Raw genomic sequence first — 15,102 nt, 5'->3', positions numbered from 1 at the left:
TCTAAGGAGCATGGAGAACATGTATGTGTTATAGCCCTATAAGACACAGTGTAATATAAGGGCTTGATTAGTTTCAGATATTGGTGCTAAGGAGTCTGGAAAAAATTCTAAGGAAATACTGAGACAACTGTACATAGTAACACAACTCTGCAAGTCATGACGAAAGAAGGAAAGGAAGCATGGAACCACCTTCCAAATTCACATTATCTAAGAATTCATCCAAAGTACAATGTGAAAGAATCAATCAAAAATTCCAGAAATTTAAGTTCAATGTTGAGTTAGTAGAGCAATTGGGAAACAGTCAATTTGGGTATAGCTGACAACAATGATATTATCAACTATCAAGTACCAACATTTATGGAATTACCACACAAAAAAGAGCAAAATTAACATATGTCTCAAATTTAAAGGTAACACTGGACAGAAGTCAGAATAAGAAATATATCCTTTTCAATTGGCACAGTATAGTCACAGTGTACCATCACATAGTGTACCACTCTCAGAAGAGCACTTGCATGTAAGACTGCACCCACACCACCGCCTTCTCCTCCCATCTCGTTAGTTCCCTTTACTTTGTTCACATCATATACACATATGTAATTTTATTTTTACATAAAAACCTAGTCCTTCAAATGAAAGAAATTACCTGGGACTTGCCTTTTTCAATGAACATAAGACATTTAACATGGCAAGTATATTCACTTACATCTATGTTCTGCAAATGACATAATCCCATGCTCCTTAATAGTTTACACAGTGTCTTACTTAGGGTTTCTATTGCTGTGACCAAACACTATGATCATAAACAACTTGTAGAGGAAAGAGTTTATTTCAGCATACAATTCTCTCTTCACACTCACTTTCTCGGGGAACTCTGGACAGGAACTGAACAGGGTAAGAACAGAGTCAGGAGAGGATGCAAAGGCCATGAAGGAGTGATGCTTACTCACCAAGGCTCGCTCAGCCTACTTTCTTACAGCACTCAGTGACACCACCATAGGGGTGGCACTGCCTACAGTGAGGTGGGCCCTCACATATCAATCATCAATGAAGAAAATGCACCACAGGCTTGCCTATGGGTGAATCTGGTGGCAGCATTTTCTGAATGGAAGTTTCCTCTTCCCAAATGACTCTGGTTTGTGACAAGTTAAAAAAACAAACAAACAAACAAAACAAAAAACAAAGACAGCACACCTGGATTTCAGGGAGAAGGGGATTCTGACCCCCGTTTTAATTTTTGAAACTATAATTCAGTTACAACATTTCTCCCTTCCCTTTTGGGGAAGGGAATTTAAATTAAGCAAAGTATAAGTAACCTGAAAATTCAAGATGCTAGGAATATGACCTTTCATGAAGTAAAAATCACATATAGACTACTCTACTTCCTAAAATCTTTTCTGTTAATATTAAGCTCCTTGTGGTCTGGCAGCTTTATTGGTGAAATTAAGGGTTAAGGCCAACAACTGAAATGCTATGTATATTAGAAGCAAGGAACTATATGAGAAAGCCACAGACGATCACAACTTTTGTGATTAGAATCTCAAGGATTTTACGATATGTTTGAAATACTTGACCTTATTGCAATAGTAATAGAAGTTGGTTATGAGACTGTTGCAGTAACGTAAAATGTATTTCAGGTAATTGTATCGTGTGTGTGTGTGTGTGTGTGTGTGTGTGTGTAAGTGCCTGACAATTAAAATATGAGAGCTAAAAGAGGGCATGGCATACCATGATGTATCACCCTTTCTCCTTTCTTTCAGACAGGGTCTCTCACAGATGCCGTAGATAGGATGACAGCTAGCAAGCACTAGAAATACTACGGTCTATTCACTCAACAGCATGGGATTACAAATATGAACAGTTCTGTCCAATTTTTTTGTATGTGTGTGAGCAGATTCAAGCTCAGATCTACTGCTTTTTCAGTAAGTATTCTTCTCATTGAGCCATTAATTACCTCAATGATAAATCTTATAAAGCTATTTGAAATGGTATGTTGATCTTGGTTGCAAATCTCTCAAACAGAACTCACCATATGGCCTGTAAGTGTGTAAATAATGATCAAATTTAAGATTTTATCATACTTCATACATATTTTGTGGAAATAAACCAAAACAGATAATGGCCTGTAAATTATGCATGTATGTTTTAATCTTAACTTCATAATATTTCTAGGCCATGTAGTATACATGTAAGCTTTGTACAGCTGGCACAAGTCTTTAAGGAAATTGCAAATACAACAAAAATAAGTAGGGACTTTTTTTCACAAGGTCAATGTCAAGGATACGCACCTTCATTTTACTTCATTTAGGGAAAGCTATAAGGAGAGAGATAACTCAGTGGGGTTTCTGTCCTCCCATGCAAAAGAGGCATTCTGTACAGGACAGGCTGCCTCCAGCCCAGTTACTAGTGGAGAGAGAGTGGAGTGTTGGGTCAAATTTCAGACAAGATACCTTCCTAATTTGTGTCATAGCACTGAGAGTTTCATGAGGGCCAATGTGATGACCACATGCCAGTCACTCCTTCACCTTCTTCCTTACAATCCCAAAGGTTTGGGACAACCTTTTCTGGGTTTATTGTTCTTCTAATATACAGTCTTGCCCTGTTTATGGGACTTCCTCTGGCTGACTGAGTCCAGCCTTTTCTTCTCTCTTCACATATCCATGCCATACAGCTAGGCATCAGGAGCCCTTTAGCTGTGCCTACCAGATCCAGGACTGAACCAGATAAACTACTAAGATTTGATATCTTTGCTCTCAATGGCCTTTCCTGTACGGTGAGTTTGGTGAGGAAGAGATAATTAGAGATAATACAAAAGGCAAAGAACTATCTGGACTGAGTATGGGAGCATGCCAGAGGGTTAGGCTATATTCTGTGGACAGTGTGTTCTACTATACAGTGTCAGGCACTAAATAATTAGTGGAAAAGAACCTCCAAGACTCTAAGGATAGCCAGGCACAGAACGCAGAATGAACATGGCACCCAGGAAATAGGGAAATTTCTGGAGAAGGATAAAGGGCAAGAAACTGTAACGAGGGATATGAAGTGTGTGCGGCTAGAGGTGGGGTCATGGGGCTCTGTAGGACATGCTACTCACAAGCAGGAGACCCAGAGTATACAGTGAGTAACACAATGCATTAATTCTACAAACACTGCCTGTTATGGTGGAGCCAAACACAGCTAAAGAATTAGAGAATGCAGGAGAAGCCAACACACTTGTGGGGATCAAGGGCCTCGAGCCTAATGAAGAGGCTCCAAGGAAGACACAGGAAACTCATTTCTGAGATTATGAACTCCTTCCCCTAAAGAAGACAAGTCAGGAAAGCCTATAACAAGTGAAAGATACAAATGGTGACAGCACAGAGGACAGACACAGCCCTGTGACCAGATAGGTGCCAAGATAGCCGATACCCAAGTGCCTATAGTCCTTTAGTCCTAGGAACTGAATGTTGAATGTTCTCAATATTGAAGGCTAAACCAAGAATTTCTGAAATGGGGCCAAGTGTGTGCTAGAGTTCAGGATCTAAGATGGATGTCAGACCTCTAATCTCCCTTGTCTCGGCCATCCTGTATGTCAGTCTGAGGTGAGGAACACTGCCTACAAAAGAGTTCAAGTCACCAGGTGGTAGGTGCACACCTATAATCCCAGCTCTCAGGAGGCAGAGGCAGGCAGATCTCCATGAATTCAAGGCCATTCTGGTCTACAAAGAAGTTCCAGGATAGTCATGGCAAATACACAGAGATCTTGAGAAACTAAAAAAAGAAAAAGAAATAAAAGAGCTAAAGTCATACACTGAGCCCTTACTCCCAGGACATTGTAGCCTTGGGGTTTTGACAGAACAAAAAGCCATTCTTGGGTCTCTTTAGCCACTCCACCCTGTGGGGTCCATGAAGTGCTGCTACAAGACCTGGGAGAAAAAGAGAGAGAACCTGTTTCTCGGGCATCATTGGGATCACACTATAAGACATTTACCTATGGGTCCTGGTAAGGAGAGAAAGTTGTTCCCTATAGATAAATTGGCCCTGATACAGGTTATACTCAAAAGTGAAAAACAACACTTCATAGGCTCCATGATGCTGAAACCCAGCTGTCAAACTGATGAGGTCTGTGTCCTCTGGGCATGCCCTTGGGGTTTATCTTGATTAGATTAAGTTAGATGAGAAGAGCTGTTCCCTATGGGTACGAGCATTCCCTTCGATGGGATTCTGGGCAGTATAAAAGTAAGAAAAGTCAGGAGAGTACATTCATTCATTTTTCTTTGCTTCTGGGCTCTGGTTGCAAGGTCAGTCTCCCTCAAGTTTCTGCCTCTACTGCTTCCCAATTATGGACTCCAAACTCAAACTATATGGCAAACTAAACCTTTCTTTGCCCACTGCCTCTGGGAAAGTAATCCTAACAAAATTTCCAAGGAGAGGTATAACAACATTCCAATGCTTGTGCATTGGGAGTGGCAGAGGAAGAACAGTCTATGTGTTCTTGGAAATACAGTCTTTAAATAACAGAACCAGGAGCAAAGCACCCTTAACCCTGCCAGTGTTAACTATTATGCATTGGAAAGAGGAAAAGCACACAGGTTTCTGTGTCCTTGCTGATCTTTCCCACTCCCTTGGCCTCCCAAGTACAAAGTCTAAGATGACCATGCCTAGGGCTCTCTCCCAATGGACCTGACTAGAAATGCCTTTATCTAATTCAAATTTCATCCTCATTCTTGAGATTCTGGACATTAAACAGATCACTCTTGAGACTTTCCACATCTGCATCATCCATGTCTGGGACAAAGTGACTGAGAGGGTGGCTCAGTCGTTCATGCCTACCCCAGGTGAAGCCATACTCATTCATAGGAAAGTCTCAGGTTTCCTATGGTTTACCACTACTTAATGAAAGGCAAAGGTTACCTTTAACCTTTAAACCTATTTATCCTATTTAAATTCTGTGGTTGTATTTCTACAGATAAGCTAGATAAATTAACAGTATCTACACACTAAAAACTACAGCAAAACGTCTCTATAGATTTATAAATAGTGCATAGTATAAAGGGCATCTATTATACATAACTGAACATAATTCCCTCAGTACCTTCTGTTTTAATGTATGTTTCTTTGGAGGTACCGGAGATGATTTGTGGTCCATCCGTATCAAGTGGGATCACGGTTGTTTTGATGGTCCTTTTCTTTAGTACTGCAGAAACAGGGAATGCAGTCACAACAGGGAAAGTTATGTCAGCTTCACAGCAGACAAACAGAGGAAACTTAGAATAGTTGAGTGTTTGTCACTTGATCTCTTTATTTATTTTCAGGTAAGTCACTGTAATTAGAATGGTGCTTCAGGAAGATCACTGTGTCAGTGTCCAATTAATTATGCATCACATGATGATGTAGATAAAGACTATTATGGTCACATGATGTAGGTAAAGTCTAAATTAGTACAGATGTGACAATAGAGAAGGAAGAGCAATGTGACTATGTTACGTTGGTGTGGTGACTGATACGCAGCGTTCAAATCCCAGTTAGAGCATCATGACACAGTGAAATCTATGCAATCCCGCTGTGATCACATCTTTGCACCAGTGAACTAAAAATTCATAAGGACCCCCAGGAGTCTTATCGGTGTAAAAGATATGTTAAACCCTAAGGAAAAGCACATGGATTGTACAAGTGTTCTATGATGTTTGTGAAATGTAAAAACAATTCAATTAGACAAGAATGACTGAATCCTGAGCAAGTGTTTAGTGTGCTACACAACAGTGACCAGTGGTTGTTTAATTTCATTCTTTTCTTATCCGGGATATTTCACAGCTCATGCAGGACATATGGTATCACTTTAAGTAGGTTCAGAAGGTAAGCAGCTGTGTATTCCTCTAACTTTTTAACCTTGGGTACCATGTTAGGCATATCCATGATGCTCTGATCAAAGTCCCTGCCAGATATAAGCAAAGAGATAGATGCTGTGCCTTTGATCCCTGACTCCAATTATGTATTTCTTCCAAAATAAGTTGTAGAAGGTCTCTGAATTAGTAAACACAGCCTTTCTCCAACATCTTCATCCTACCAGGTACCTCTCAGCAAGTGACTCTGATCATCAAGGACCCACACTGAGAGGTGACTTATGCTTGTGCCTTCTGTGATGACTCAGAGTCTAAGTTATTCTAAATGAAATTGTCACATGAACGTTAGACCAAAAAAAAAAAAAAACAGTTCCTTTAAATTGGCCAACCCTGTATAAACCCTCAACATGAACCGACAAGAAAAGGGGTCTAGTGCTTCATGGTGTAACTACTCTCGAGGTGCCAAGAGATAAGAGGAAGGCAGTGGCTGCACAAGGCATGGCAGTGCGTCTTATCTGCTCACTGTTCCCTCATCGTTTTTAATAAAATATGTGATTCTTTGAGAATTCCATAAAATGTATTTTGATCATATTCATCTCCACTCATCACCCTAACTCTCTTGATTCCATTCATATCTCTCCACTCCTTACCAGCTCTGTGCTCTTTTAGTCTCCCTAAGTAATTCACCAAGTTCAATTTGTGCTAATCACATACATATATATGGGCATGTGGCCAACCTCTGCAATTCAGTCAACCTGTTACTGGCAGAGTCAGCTTCTATACACTCTCCTTCCATCAACAGATCTTCTATTTCAGTTTATTATTTTTGTTTTTTCATTGATTATTTGTTATGTTTTGTTGATGAAAAAGGCCTCTAACCCAGGCTGGCCTAAAATTCACTATTTAGAAAAGGCTGGTCTTGAACTTATGACTTTCTTGAATCTACCACTCTAAATCAAAGATTACAGACTGTGTAATGCTGGGTACATTACATTGAGTACTTGGGATGAAACTCGGGTTTTTAGACACGATAGGCATGTACTAAGCCAATCACCATAAGAGCGCCACTTAACACATCAGCTCACTGGTGAGAGCCCGAGCATGTAGACACCACCAATGTGGATAGAATGATGCCCAGTGGCACTCTTCCCTGCTGCCTGTGTAAATGCACCAAGAGCAAAAATGGAATAGGCAACATGGAGTCTAACTACCCATGACAGGAAGTAGCCTTACTGCTCACTGTCCAGCTCTCCTTTACAAGTATATTGTTGGTTGCTCGCATAGGACCCATATAAGATCAAAGAGGTCAACAGTGTGGTTTGTAGGGAAGAGAGGTTCAAAAACCTTTCTCACCCCTAACTAAGAAGCTATTGGTAATTTATGGCTTCTGTGTGAGGGAGGGAGAGATTAATTAAAGGTGTTGTCCCTGTAGCATTATCCCAGGTTCAGTGGATGCCCCTACATGTTTGCATATATGTTTAACATAAAATGGACTAGCAAGTTATTTTTTAAGGATAAAATTTGGAAAAATGTAAAAAGGGAGAGGATCTATGAACAGTAAGAGTTATAAGGGATGAATAAGATGAAATACGGTGCATAAATATATCAAAATTAATAAAATTATAATAATTAAAAAAATAAAATTTAAATGAATTGCTGGATTGATGATGCAGCACAGATCATTAAATGAATGATGACTGGAAATCTTAGTGCACACTGTCCTTAAATTTTGTGGCTCTTTGTGCCCATGCCAATATTGTCTAATCTGTTAATGCTTTTCTCCAAAACTTACAGGAATACATCAGATCTAAGATAAATCGACTTTGAACTATTCATCCCACTCTCCCCTGTACTTTAATTGTGGGCTTTGTCATCTTAAAAGGAGCACTGTGCTCCTCTACCATTCAAAGCAGTGACTGTCTGCTGCATGCCGAGTGACACTTCCTAGGACTTCCAACCACCACAGCCATCACTGCAGTGTTTGGGATCCCGATCGATCTGCCTTACTGCAGGCAGATGTAAGAAGACAGAGCTCTCCACAGGAATTACTGTGCCCTTGATGAGGTAAGAAGTGGCTCTTAAGATGCACAGCTAAGGAGCCTCATCACTACCTCTTGAGTTCTAGTTAACTCATTTATGAAGGAACACAAGCATGTAACTGACCCTGCATATCTGAGATGAAGTTTGAATACATTTTTGTAGTTACCTTGTATTCTGATTTTCAATGTACACATCTGTAACTGGAAATTGGGTTGTGAAAAAGGCATCCTACTTTTGGGGGGAAAACAGATTTAAACAAGAATCGAAGTACAATACCCTCAAATAACAAAGGATTACTATTGAACACAAGAACCATAGAAATATCCATGATTACTTACTTGTTGTCGCCCTTGCCTTTAAAAGAAACTAAGAAAAAAAATTTAACACAACAATTCTCAAATCACTAATATGTTACATAACAGTGGTGTATCACACAAAATACAACCAGTGTTTTCACAATTCCTACCTCAGTTGTGTCTTAGGAAAATGATCCCACAATACATACCACATCTATGTTTTTTGGTCTTCGCCTGCAATCAATAGGAAAGAAAATATTTAATGTCATGATCATGCTGAGTAATGTCTACAAAGCTGTTTTGCCCACTAACATTGTGTGACTGAAATCAGGACATAGAAGAGTAGTAACAAAGAGACTATATTAATGGGTACATTATTCGATGATGTCACAGAGATCTGGGACTCTGTCCTTTGTGATACAAACTAGTACTGGGCATACTTTTTCTTATTCAGTGGCAGATCAGGTAAACCTATCTGGCCTATAGAGGGTTGCAAAACTTACATCACATACCATCTATAAAAACTTTTATATTACACTAAGGTATTTTTTGTTTCTAGACTATGGTTTACAAATAACTTGAGTATATGGTTGGAAGCTTAGTGTATCCAGCTTGAGGATGTTCAGAGGATCTTTCAACCATGAGGACTGGTGTAAACTAGAGGCCCCCACCTTGGTGGGATCACTCATACAGCAGGACACAAAGTTGTGCCACATTGTGATGTATGCTGTCTTGATCAGGACCAAGTTGGTACAGTTCCATTCCCTCCTCTTCCTAAATAAGCTCTCTAATATCCATGATGACTCAGATCAGTTTAATGAATGAAATGTGATACCCACTGAAGCACAAGGGGACCACCGAAGTAACCTTTCTAAGTCAGAGAAAGGAAAGGCCCTCTTACCCTCACAGTCTTCACTGGTCGGTGTTGCTTGTAGCGGGGTGAGGCCGCACTGGTGGTAGGTTCAGGGGACACTAGGGGAAAGGAAGCGACTCTCAGCTCACGGGACTTAGTATTATTACAGGGCATCTTTGCTTGATGTGAGTAAAAGCAACTGGACTTGGAACATCTTATTAAACCTAATGAACAATATGGTTGGGTTGTTGCAGGACTGTCTTCCAGGAAGAGAAATAAAGGCAGAGAGTAGCTCTGGAGAGAAATGAGCAGATTTTTTTTGTTTGTAGGGAATGGTAAACTCAATCAGTGAAAAAGCATCTATTATGTGGTGTAATGATGAAATGAATCATTCAAAAATTTCTTTTTATACGTATTCTGTTTGAGAGGCTCAACAGCTGGCAGTGAATCCAGCAGAAGTGACCCTTCTGTACCTGGTTCTCTCAGTCAACCATGTAGGTTCCAGGCTCAAAGTATTGATCTCAGTCTTTACAGCAAGTGCCTTTACTGCTAAGATCTCACTGGTCCCCTATAACAAATCTTATGATAAAAACCACAGAGTACAATCAGTCCCTGAGATGACTTTCAGGGTAGGGCAATGGCTACTCTCTTCAGCTTCAGGTGAAGTTTTTACCTATGTACCTGTAGTACAGGTCTGATCCACACTTTTATTAGAGACTCAACTGCCTTTCCAGGCATGTTTTTCTGAAAAGGGTCTTTTCTGCTCTCTACCAGTGATCTTTTCAGTCTCATGAGCTTTGTGAGAAACTGACATTTAGTGATTACAGAAAGACCTAGAACACCCGGGACTGAGAATAAGGACATGTCTGGGACTTAGGACCCATTGCATGGACAATGTGTTGCAGTAGGGAGAACCCACAATAAGGTAACACAAAGAAGGAACCACATAAGCTTCTGTGGCAATTATGAAAGAGGAGTGGCTGGGGAAGGAGAGGGGCAGGAAATCATAAGAAGAGAGACAGAAAGGGAGTGACTAGAAGAGGAATCCTGTTTCTCTGTCACACACAGCTCAGAAGCAGGCACTACACACTGAATCCACAGTTATAGACTATGATAGAGAGCAAAAAAAAAAAAAATCTGTAGAATGAGAGAATCCTAGAGGAGCAGACATAGTTCTGATTAGCCTGGGCTGTGAGTCTACTGAAGAAGTGACAGGGAAGCCACTTAGAGAAGAGAGACTCCTTAGAGCATAATCTCATGTCCCCAGGAAAGAAGAGACAGGTCAGACCACGCCAAAGTGGGAGACTCAAGTACTGACAGCGTAAGAAACAGACACACATTATGGTGCATAGAGAACTGATGCTCTCCTGTCCATACAATTTATTCTGAGAAACATGGGCAGTATTTTAGGGAAGCTCACAAACTCAGTCTCTGCATATTGGAGGCTGAGGCAAGGATGCCTCTAAGAGCACCAAAGATCATCCAGAGGGCAGATCCTTTCTCCCTATGTCATCCATTAATTTAAAGGATCAAAGAAGGATATCACCCTATAACCCTCCTTGACTCAAATTACACAGAATGCCAGTTAAAGTTAAGGAACATAGACTGCTTAGAGCTAATGACACACATGAGGCTTCTATTTATCAGGACATCGCTAAGGTAAGAATGAGGCTAGTGTTGCTAGAGAAGCCTGCTAACTACTTAGCAGTCTGCGATGTCCTACAAGGAGGGACTAAATGGTCCACAGAGGACCTAGTAGGCACTACTACCAATGTCCCCAGGGAGCCGGGAAAAGGATCTGCTCATTCTTTACCCCCAGGACCATTTTGTAAGTACTTCAAATGTATATTTGAATGCCCAGGAGTAGGTTGTCCCTCACCAGAGACTGGCTTTATCATAGATTGAAACCCCAAACTGATCACCACTGCTTATGGGCATGGTGATGGCAAATATCAGGAGTCAACTGATAGGTCAGGGCTCTGGTGATGCCTCTATGGCATTATCTTGACAAGGTTAACTGAGGTAGCAAATGGTTCAGCTGTTAGTACATTACTCCTGGACTGAGATCCATGACTGTAGAAGGAGAAGGTGAGCTGAGCATAAAGAAACACTCCTTTTCTCTATTTCTGTTGCACTGGACCTCTGCCTCAGGCTCCTGTATCTATGGTTGCTCAGCAAATATGCACACCATACTCATGGTATCATGGGAAAACAAGCACTCCTTCTTTGGCATGTTTGGGTCATAGTATTTTATCACACAAACTGGGAAAGAACCTTATGCGCAAATTCCATGGAGAGCTACTAAGTACAATGACGGGCTTGGAGCTAAGCGCTAAGTGTTGAAAGACTGCCTTCAAATGACAGAGATGAACCCAAGAATATTACCCCTGACAAGGCTACCATGATGCCTTTGAAAAGGAAGAACACAGAAACCTCCTTCCATGACCTTGCCTCTGTTCTTTCCCATAAGCATAGGGTGTGACACACTACTCCAGAGACCCACTCCCCTTTGGTCAGACTAGAAATGCTGTTATCTGTTTCAAATTTTGTGCTCACTCTTGACAATTTTGACAATGACCATGCCAATCTTGAGCTTGTTTACATTCAGTTCATCTACATCACCGGTATGTGGGAGAAAGTAACAGAGAGGTTGCCTCACCTGTTCCTGCCTACACCAGGTGAAGGGACAGTGACAGAGACAAGATTGAGTTCACCTTTCCTCTGTTTCTTGTTACTCAATGTTTGCAAAAGGTGAATTTACATTACATTCTTAAATCGTGTGGTTGAATTTCAGCTGAGGAACTATGCAAGTCAACATTATCTACACAGGAAACTATGGTAATATCATCACCTTTCCCTCCTATCATACAATGATGATCCACAACTACCATATGTCACCCAATGAGATTAGTGCATTTCAACAGTACCTTCTCTTTCAGTAGATGGTACATGGCCAGAAGTGTCTGCCTGGACTTCCGGTACTTCAGCATCCTTGGGGGATATCTTCCCTTTCCCATAGAGTCTTCTTTTAATTCTGGAAACTGGCATGCATTAACAGTAGAGACAGTTATGTCAGTTTCATGGCAGAAAATAGAGGAAACCAGTCTGTTTTAGTACACTCCATGGCATGCCCATTCTCCAGGCACCATCATCAGAGTCACAGTGGTGTTTCAGGAGCATCACTGAGTGCACTGCACACTCCAGCATGCACCGCATTGGTGGTGTAGGCAAGTCCTAAATTCATGGCAGTGTGACAGTGTGTGTGTTTCCTTGCTGAATACATGTACCTAATGAGTGCTCACCTTCAAATCACAGGCACTGACCAACCCTGAGAGGAAAAACACATGGAGCAGAGTGTACCCAACCTTTAAAGATGTATTCCCACTGGATATGGAGTGCACTGCTTTCATAACAGTTCTCTGTAGGCAGAGGAGGTGAAGCTCTGTGATTTCTAGGCCAGTATGGTACATAAGTAGGTAGTTCCAGTATAGATAAAGACAAACTGTGAGTCCCTGAAACCCACCCCCAAAAGCAATATATTCTCAGAGAATGAGGTAGCACACATCCACCTCCAGGTGGTGACTGCAGTTCTCAGTGCACATGTCCTTAAATTGTGTTCCTCTTTGGGCCCATGCTTCTGTTGTCTACTCTGTTCATGCTATTCTCCAGATCCCAGAGAAACCCATTTTAGAAATATCCATCCTACTCCTCTGTATATTTTATTTAATTGTGAGACTCTGTCATCTTAAAAGGAGCACTGTGCTCCTCTACCATTCAAAGCAGTGACTGTCTGTTGCATGCTGAGTGACATTTCCTAGGACTTCCAACCACCACAGCCGTCACTGCAGTGTTTGGGATCCCTATCGATCTGCCTTACTGCAGACAGATGTAAGAGGACAGAGCTCTCCACGGGGATTACTGTGCCCTTGATGAGGTAAGAAGTGGCTCTTAAGATGCACAGCTAAGGAGCCTCATCACTACCTCTTGAGTTCTAGTTAACTCATTTATGAAGGAACACAAGCATGTAACTGACCCTGCATATCTGAGATGAGGTTTGAACACATTTTTGTAGTTACCTTGTATTCTGATTTTCAATGTACACATCTGTAACTGGAAATTGGGTTGTGAAAAAGGCATCCTACTTTTGGGGGGAAAACAGATTTAAACAAGAATCGAAGTACAATACCCTCAAATAACAAAGGATTACTATTGAACACAAGAACAATAGAAATATCCATGATTACTTACTTGTTGTCGCCCTTGCCTTTAAAAGAAACTAAGAAAAAAAATTTAACACAATTCTCATATCATTAATATGTTACATCACAGTGGTGTATCACACAAAATACAACCAGTGTTTTCACAATTCCTACCTCAGTTGTGTCTTAGGAAAATGATCCCACAATACATACCACATCTATGTTTTTTGGTCTTCGCCTGCAATCAATAGGAAAGAAAATATTTAATGTCATGATCATGCTGAGTAATGTCTACAAAGCTGTTTTGCCCACTAACATTGTGTGCCTGAAATCAGGACACAGAAGAGTAGTAACAAAGAGACTATATTAATGGGTACATTATTCGATGATGTCACAGAGATCTGGGACTCTGTCCTTTGTGATACAAACTAGTACTGGGCATACTTTTTCTTATTCAATGGCAGATCAGGTAAACCTATCTGGCCTATAGAGGGTTGCAAAACTTACATCACATACCATCTATAAAAACTTTTATGTTTCACTAAGGTATTTTTTGTTTCTAGACTATGGTTTACAAATAACTTGAGTATATGGTTGGAAGCTTAGTGTGTCCAGCTTGAGGATGTTCAGAGGATCTTTCAACCATGAGGACTGGTGTAAACTAGAGGCCCCCACCTTGGTGGGATCACTCATACAGCAGGACACAAAGTTGTGCCACATTGTGATGTATGCTGTCTTGATCAGGACCAAGTTGGTACAGTTCCATTCCCTCCTCTTCCTAAATAAGCTCTCTAATATCCGTGATGACTCAGATCAGTTTAATGAATGAAATGTGATACCCACTGAAGCACAAGGGGACTACTGAGGTAACCTTTCTACCTCGGAGAAAGGAAAGGCCCTCTTACCCTCACAGTCTTCACTGGTCGGTGTTGCTTGTAGCGGGGTGAGGCCGCACTGGTGGTAGGTTCAGGGGACACTAGGGGAAAGGAAGCGACTCTCAGCTCACGGGACTTAGTATTATTACAGGGCATCTTTGCTTGATGTGAGTAAAAGCAACTGGACTTGGAACATCTTATTAAACCTAATGAACAATATGGTTGGGTTGTTGCAGGACTGTCTTCCAGGAAGAGAAATAAAGGCAGAGAGTAGCTCTGGAGAGAAATGAGGAGCAGATTTTTTTTTGTTTGTAGGAAATGGTAATCTCAAGCAGTGTAAAAGAATCCATTATGTGGTGTAATGATGAAATGAATCATTCAAAAATTTCTTTTTATACGTATTCTGTTTGAGAGGCTCAACAGCTGGCAGTGCATCCAGCAGAAGTGACCCTTCTGTACCTGGTTCTCTCAGTCAACCATGTAGGTTCCAGGCTCAAAGTATTGATCTCAGTCTTTACAGCAAGTGCCTTTACTGCTAAGATCTCACTGGTCCCCTAAAACAAATCTTATGATAAAAACCACAGAGTACAATCAGTCCCTGAGATGACTTTCAGGGTAGGGCAATGGCTACTCTCTTCAGCTTCAGGTGAAGTTTTTACCTATGTACCTGTAGTACAGGTCTGATCCACACTTTTATTAGAGACTCAACTGCCATTCCAGGCATGTTTTTCTGAAAAGGGTCTTTTCTGCTCTCTACCAGTGATCTTTTCAGTCTCATGAGCTTTGTGAGAAACTAACATTTAGTGATTACAGAAAGACCTAGAACACCCGGGACTGAGAATAAGGACATGTCTGGGACTTAGGACCCATTGCATGGACAATGTGTTGCAGTAGGGAGAACCCACAATAAGGTAACACAAAGAAGGAACCACATAAGCTTCTGAGACGATTAAAAAAGAGAAGTGGCTGGGGAAGGAGAGGGGCAGGAAATCATAAGAAGAGAGACAGAAAGGGAGT

The 15,102-nt window shown here is 41.0% G+C and overlaps 2 protein-coding genes across 2 annotated transcripts in view; both read right to left on the bottom strand.

The window, feature by feature from the left end:
• LOC143270581 (uncharacterized) overlaps positions 1-13,097 on the bottom strand; it is a 62,811-nt gene extending 49,714 nt beyond the window's left edge. Inside the window, exons 1-4 of the mRNA XM_076561007.1 lie at positions 11,939-13,097; positions 9,060-9,130; positions 8,368-8,392; positions 5,075-5,176 (exon numbers count right to left, since the gene is read on the bottom strand). Of these exons, the coding sequence (XP_076417122.1) occupies positions 5,075-5,176; positions 8,368-8,392; positions 9,060-9,130; positions 11,939-12,059 (319 nt within the window). The 5' untranslated portion in view covers positions 12,060-13,097. The remainder of the gene's footprint in view (positions 1-5,074; positions 5,177-8,367; positions 8,393-9,059; positions 9,131-11,938) is intronic.
• LOC143270582 (uncharacterized) overlaps positions 1-15,102 on the bottom strand; it is a 444,849-nt gene that overhangs the window by 413,296 nt on the left and 16,451 nt on the right. The window lies entirely within an intron of this gene.

The sequence above is a fragment of the Peromyscus maniculatus genome, chromosome 23, assembly GCF_049852395.1.
Source record: "Peromyscus maniculatus bairdii isolate BWxNUB_F1_BW_parent chromosome 23, HU_Pman_BW_mat_3.1, whole genome shotgun sequence".
Taxonomy (NCBI): domain Eukaryota; kingdom Metazoa; phylum Chordata; class Mammalia; order Rodentia; family Cricetidae; genus Peromyscus; species Peromyscus maniculatus.
This window is presented reverse-complemented; position numbering and strand designations above follow the sequence as displayed.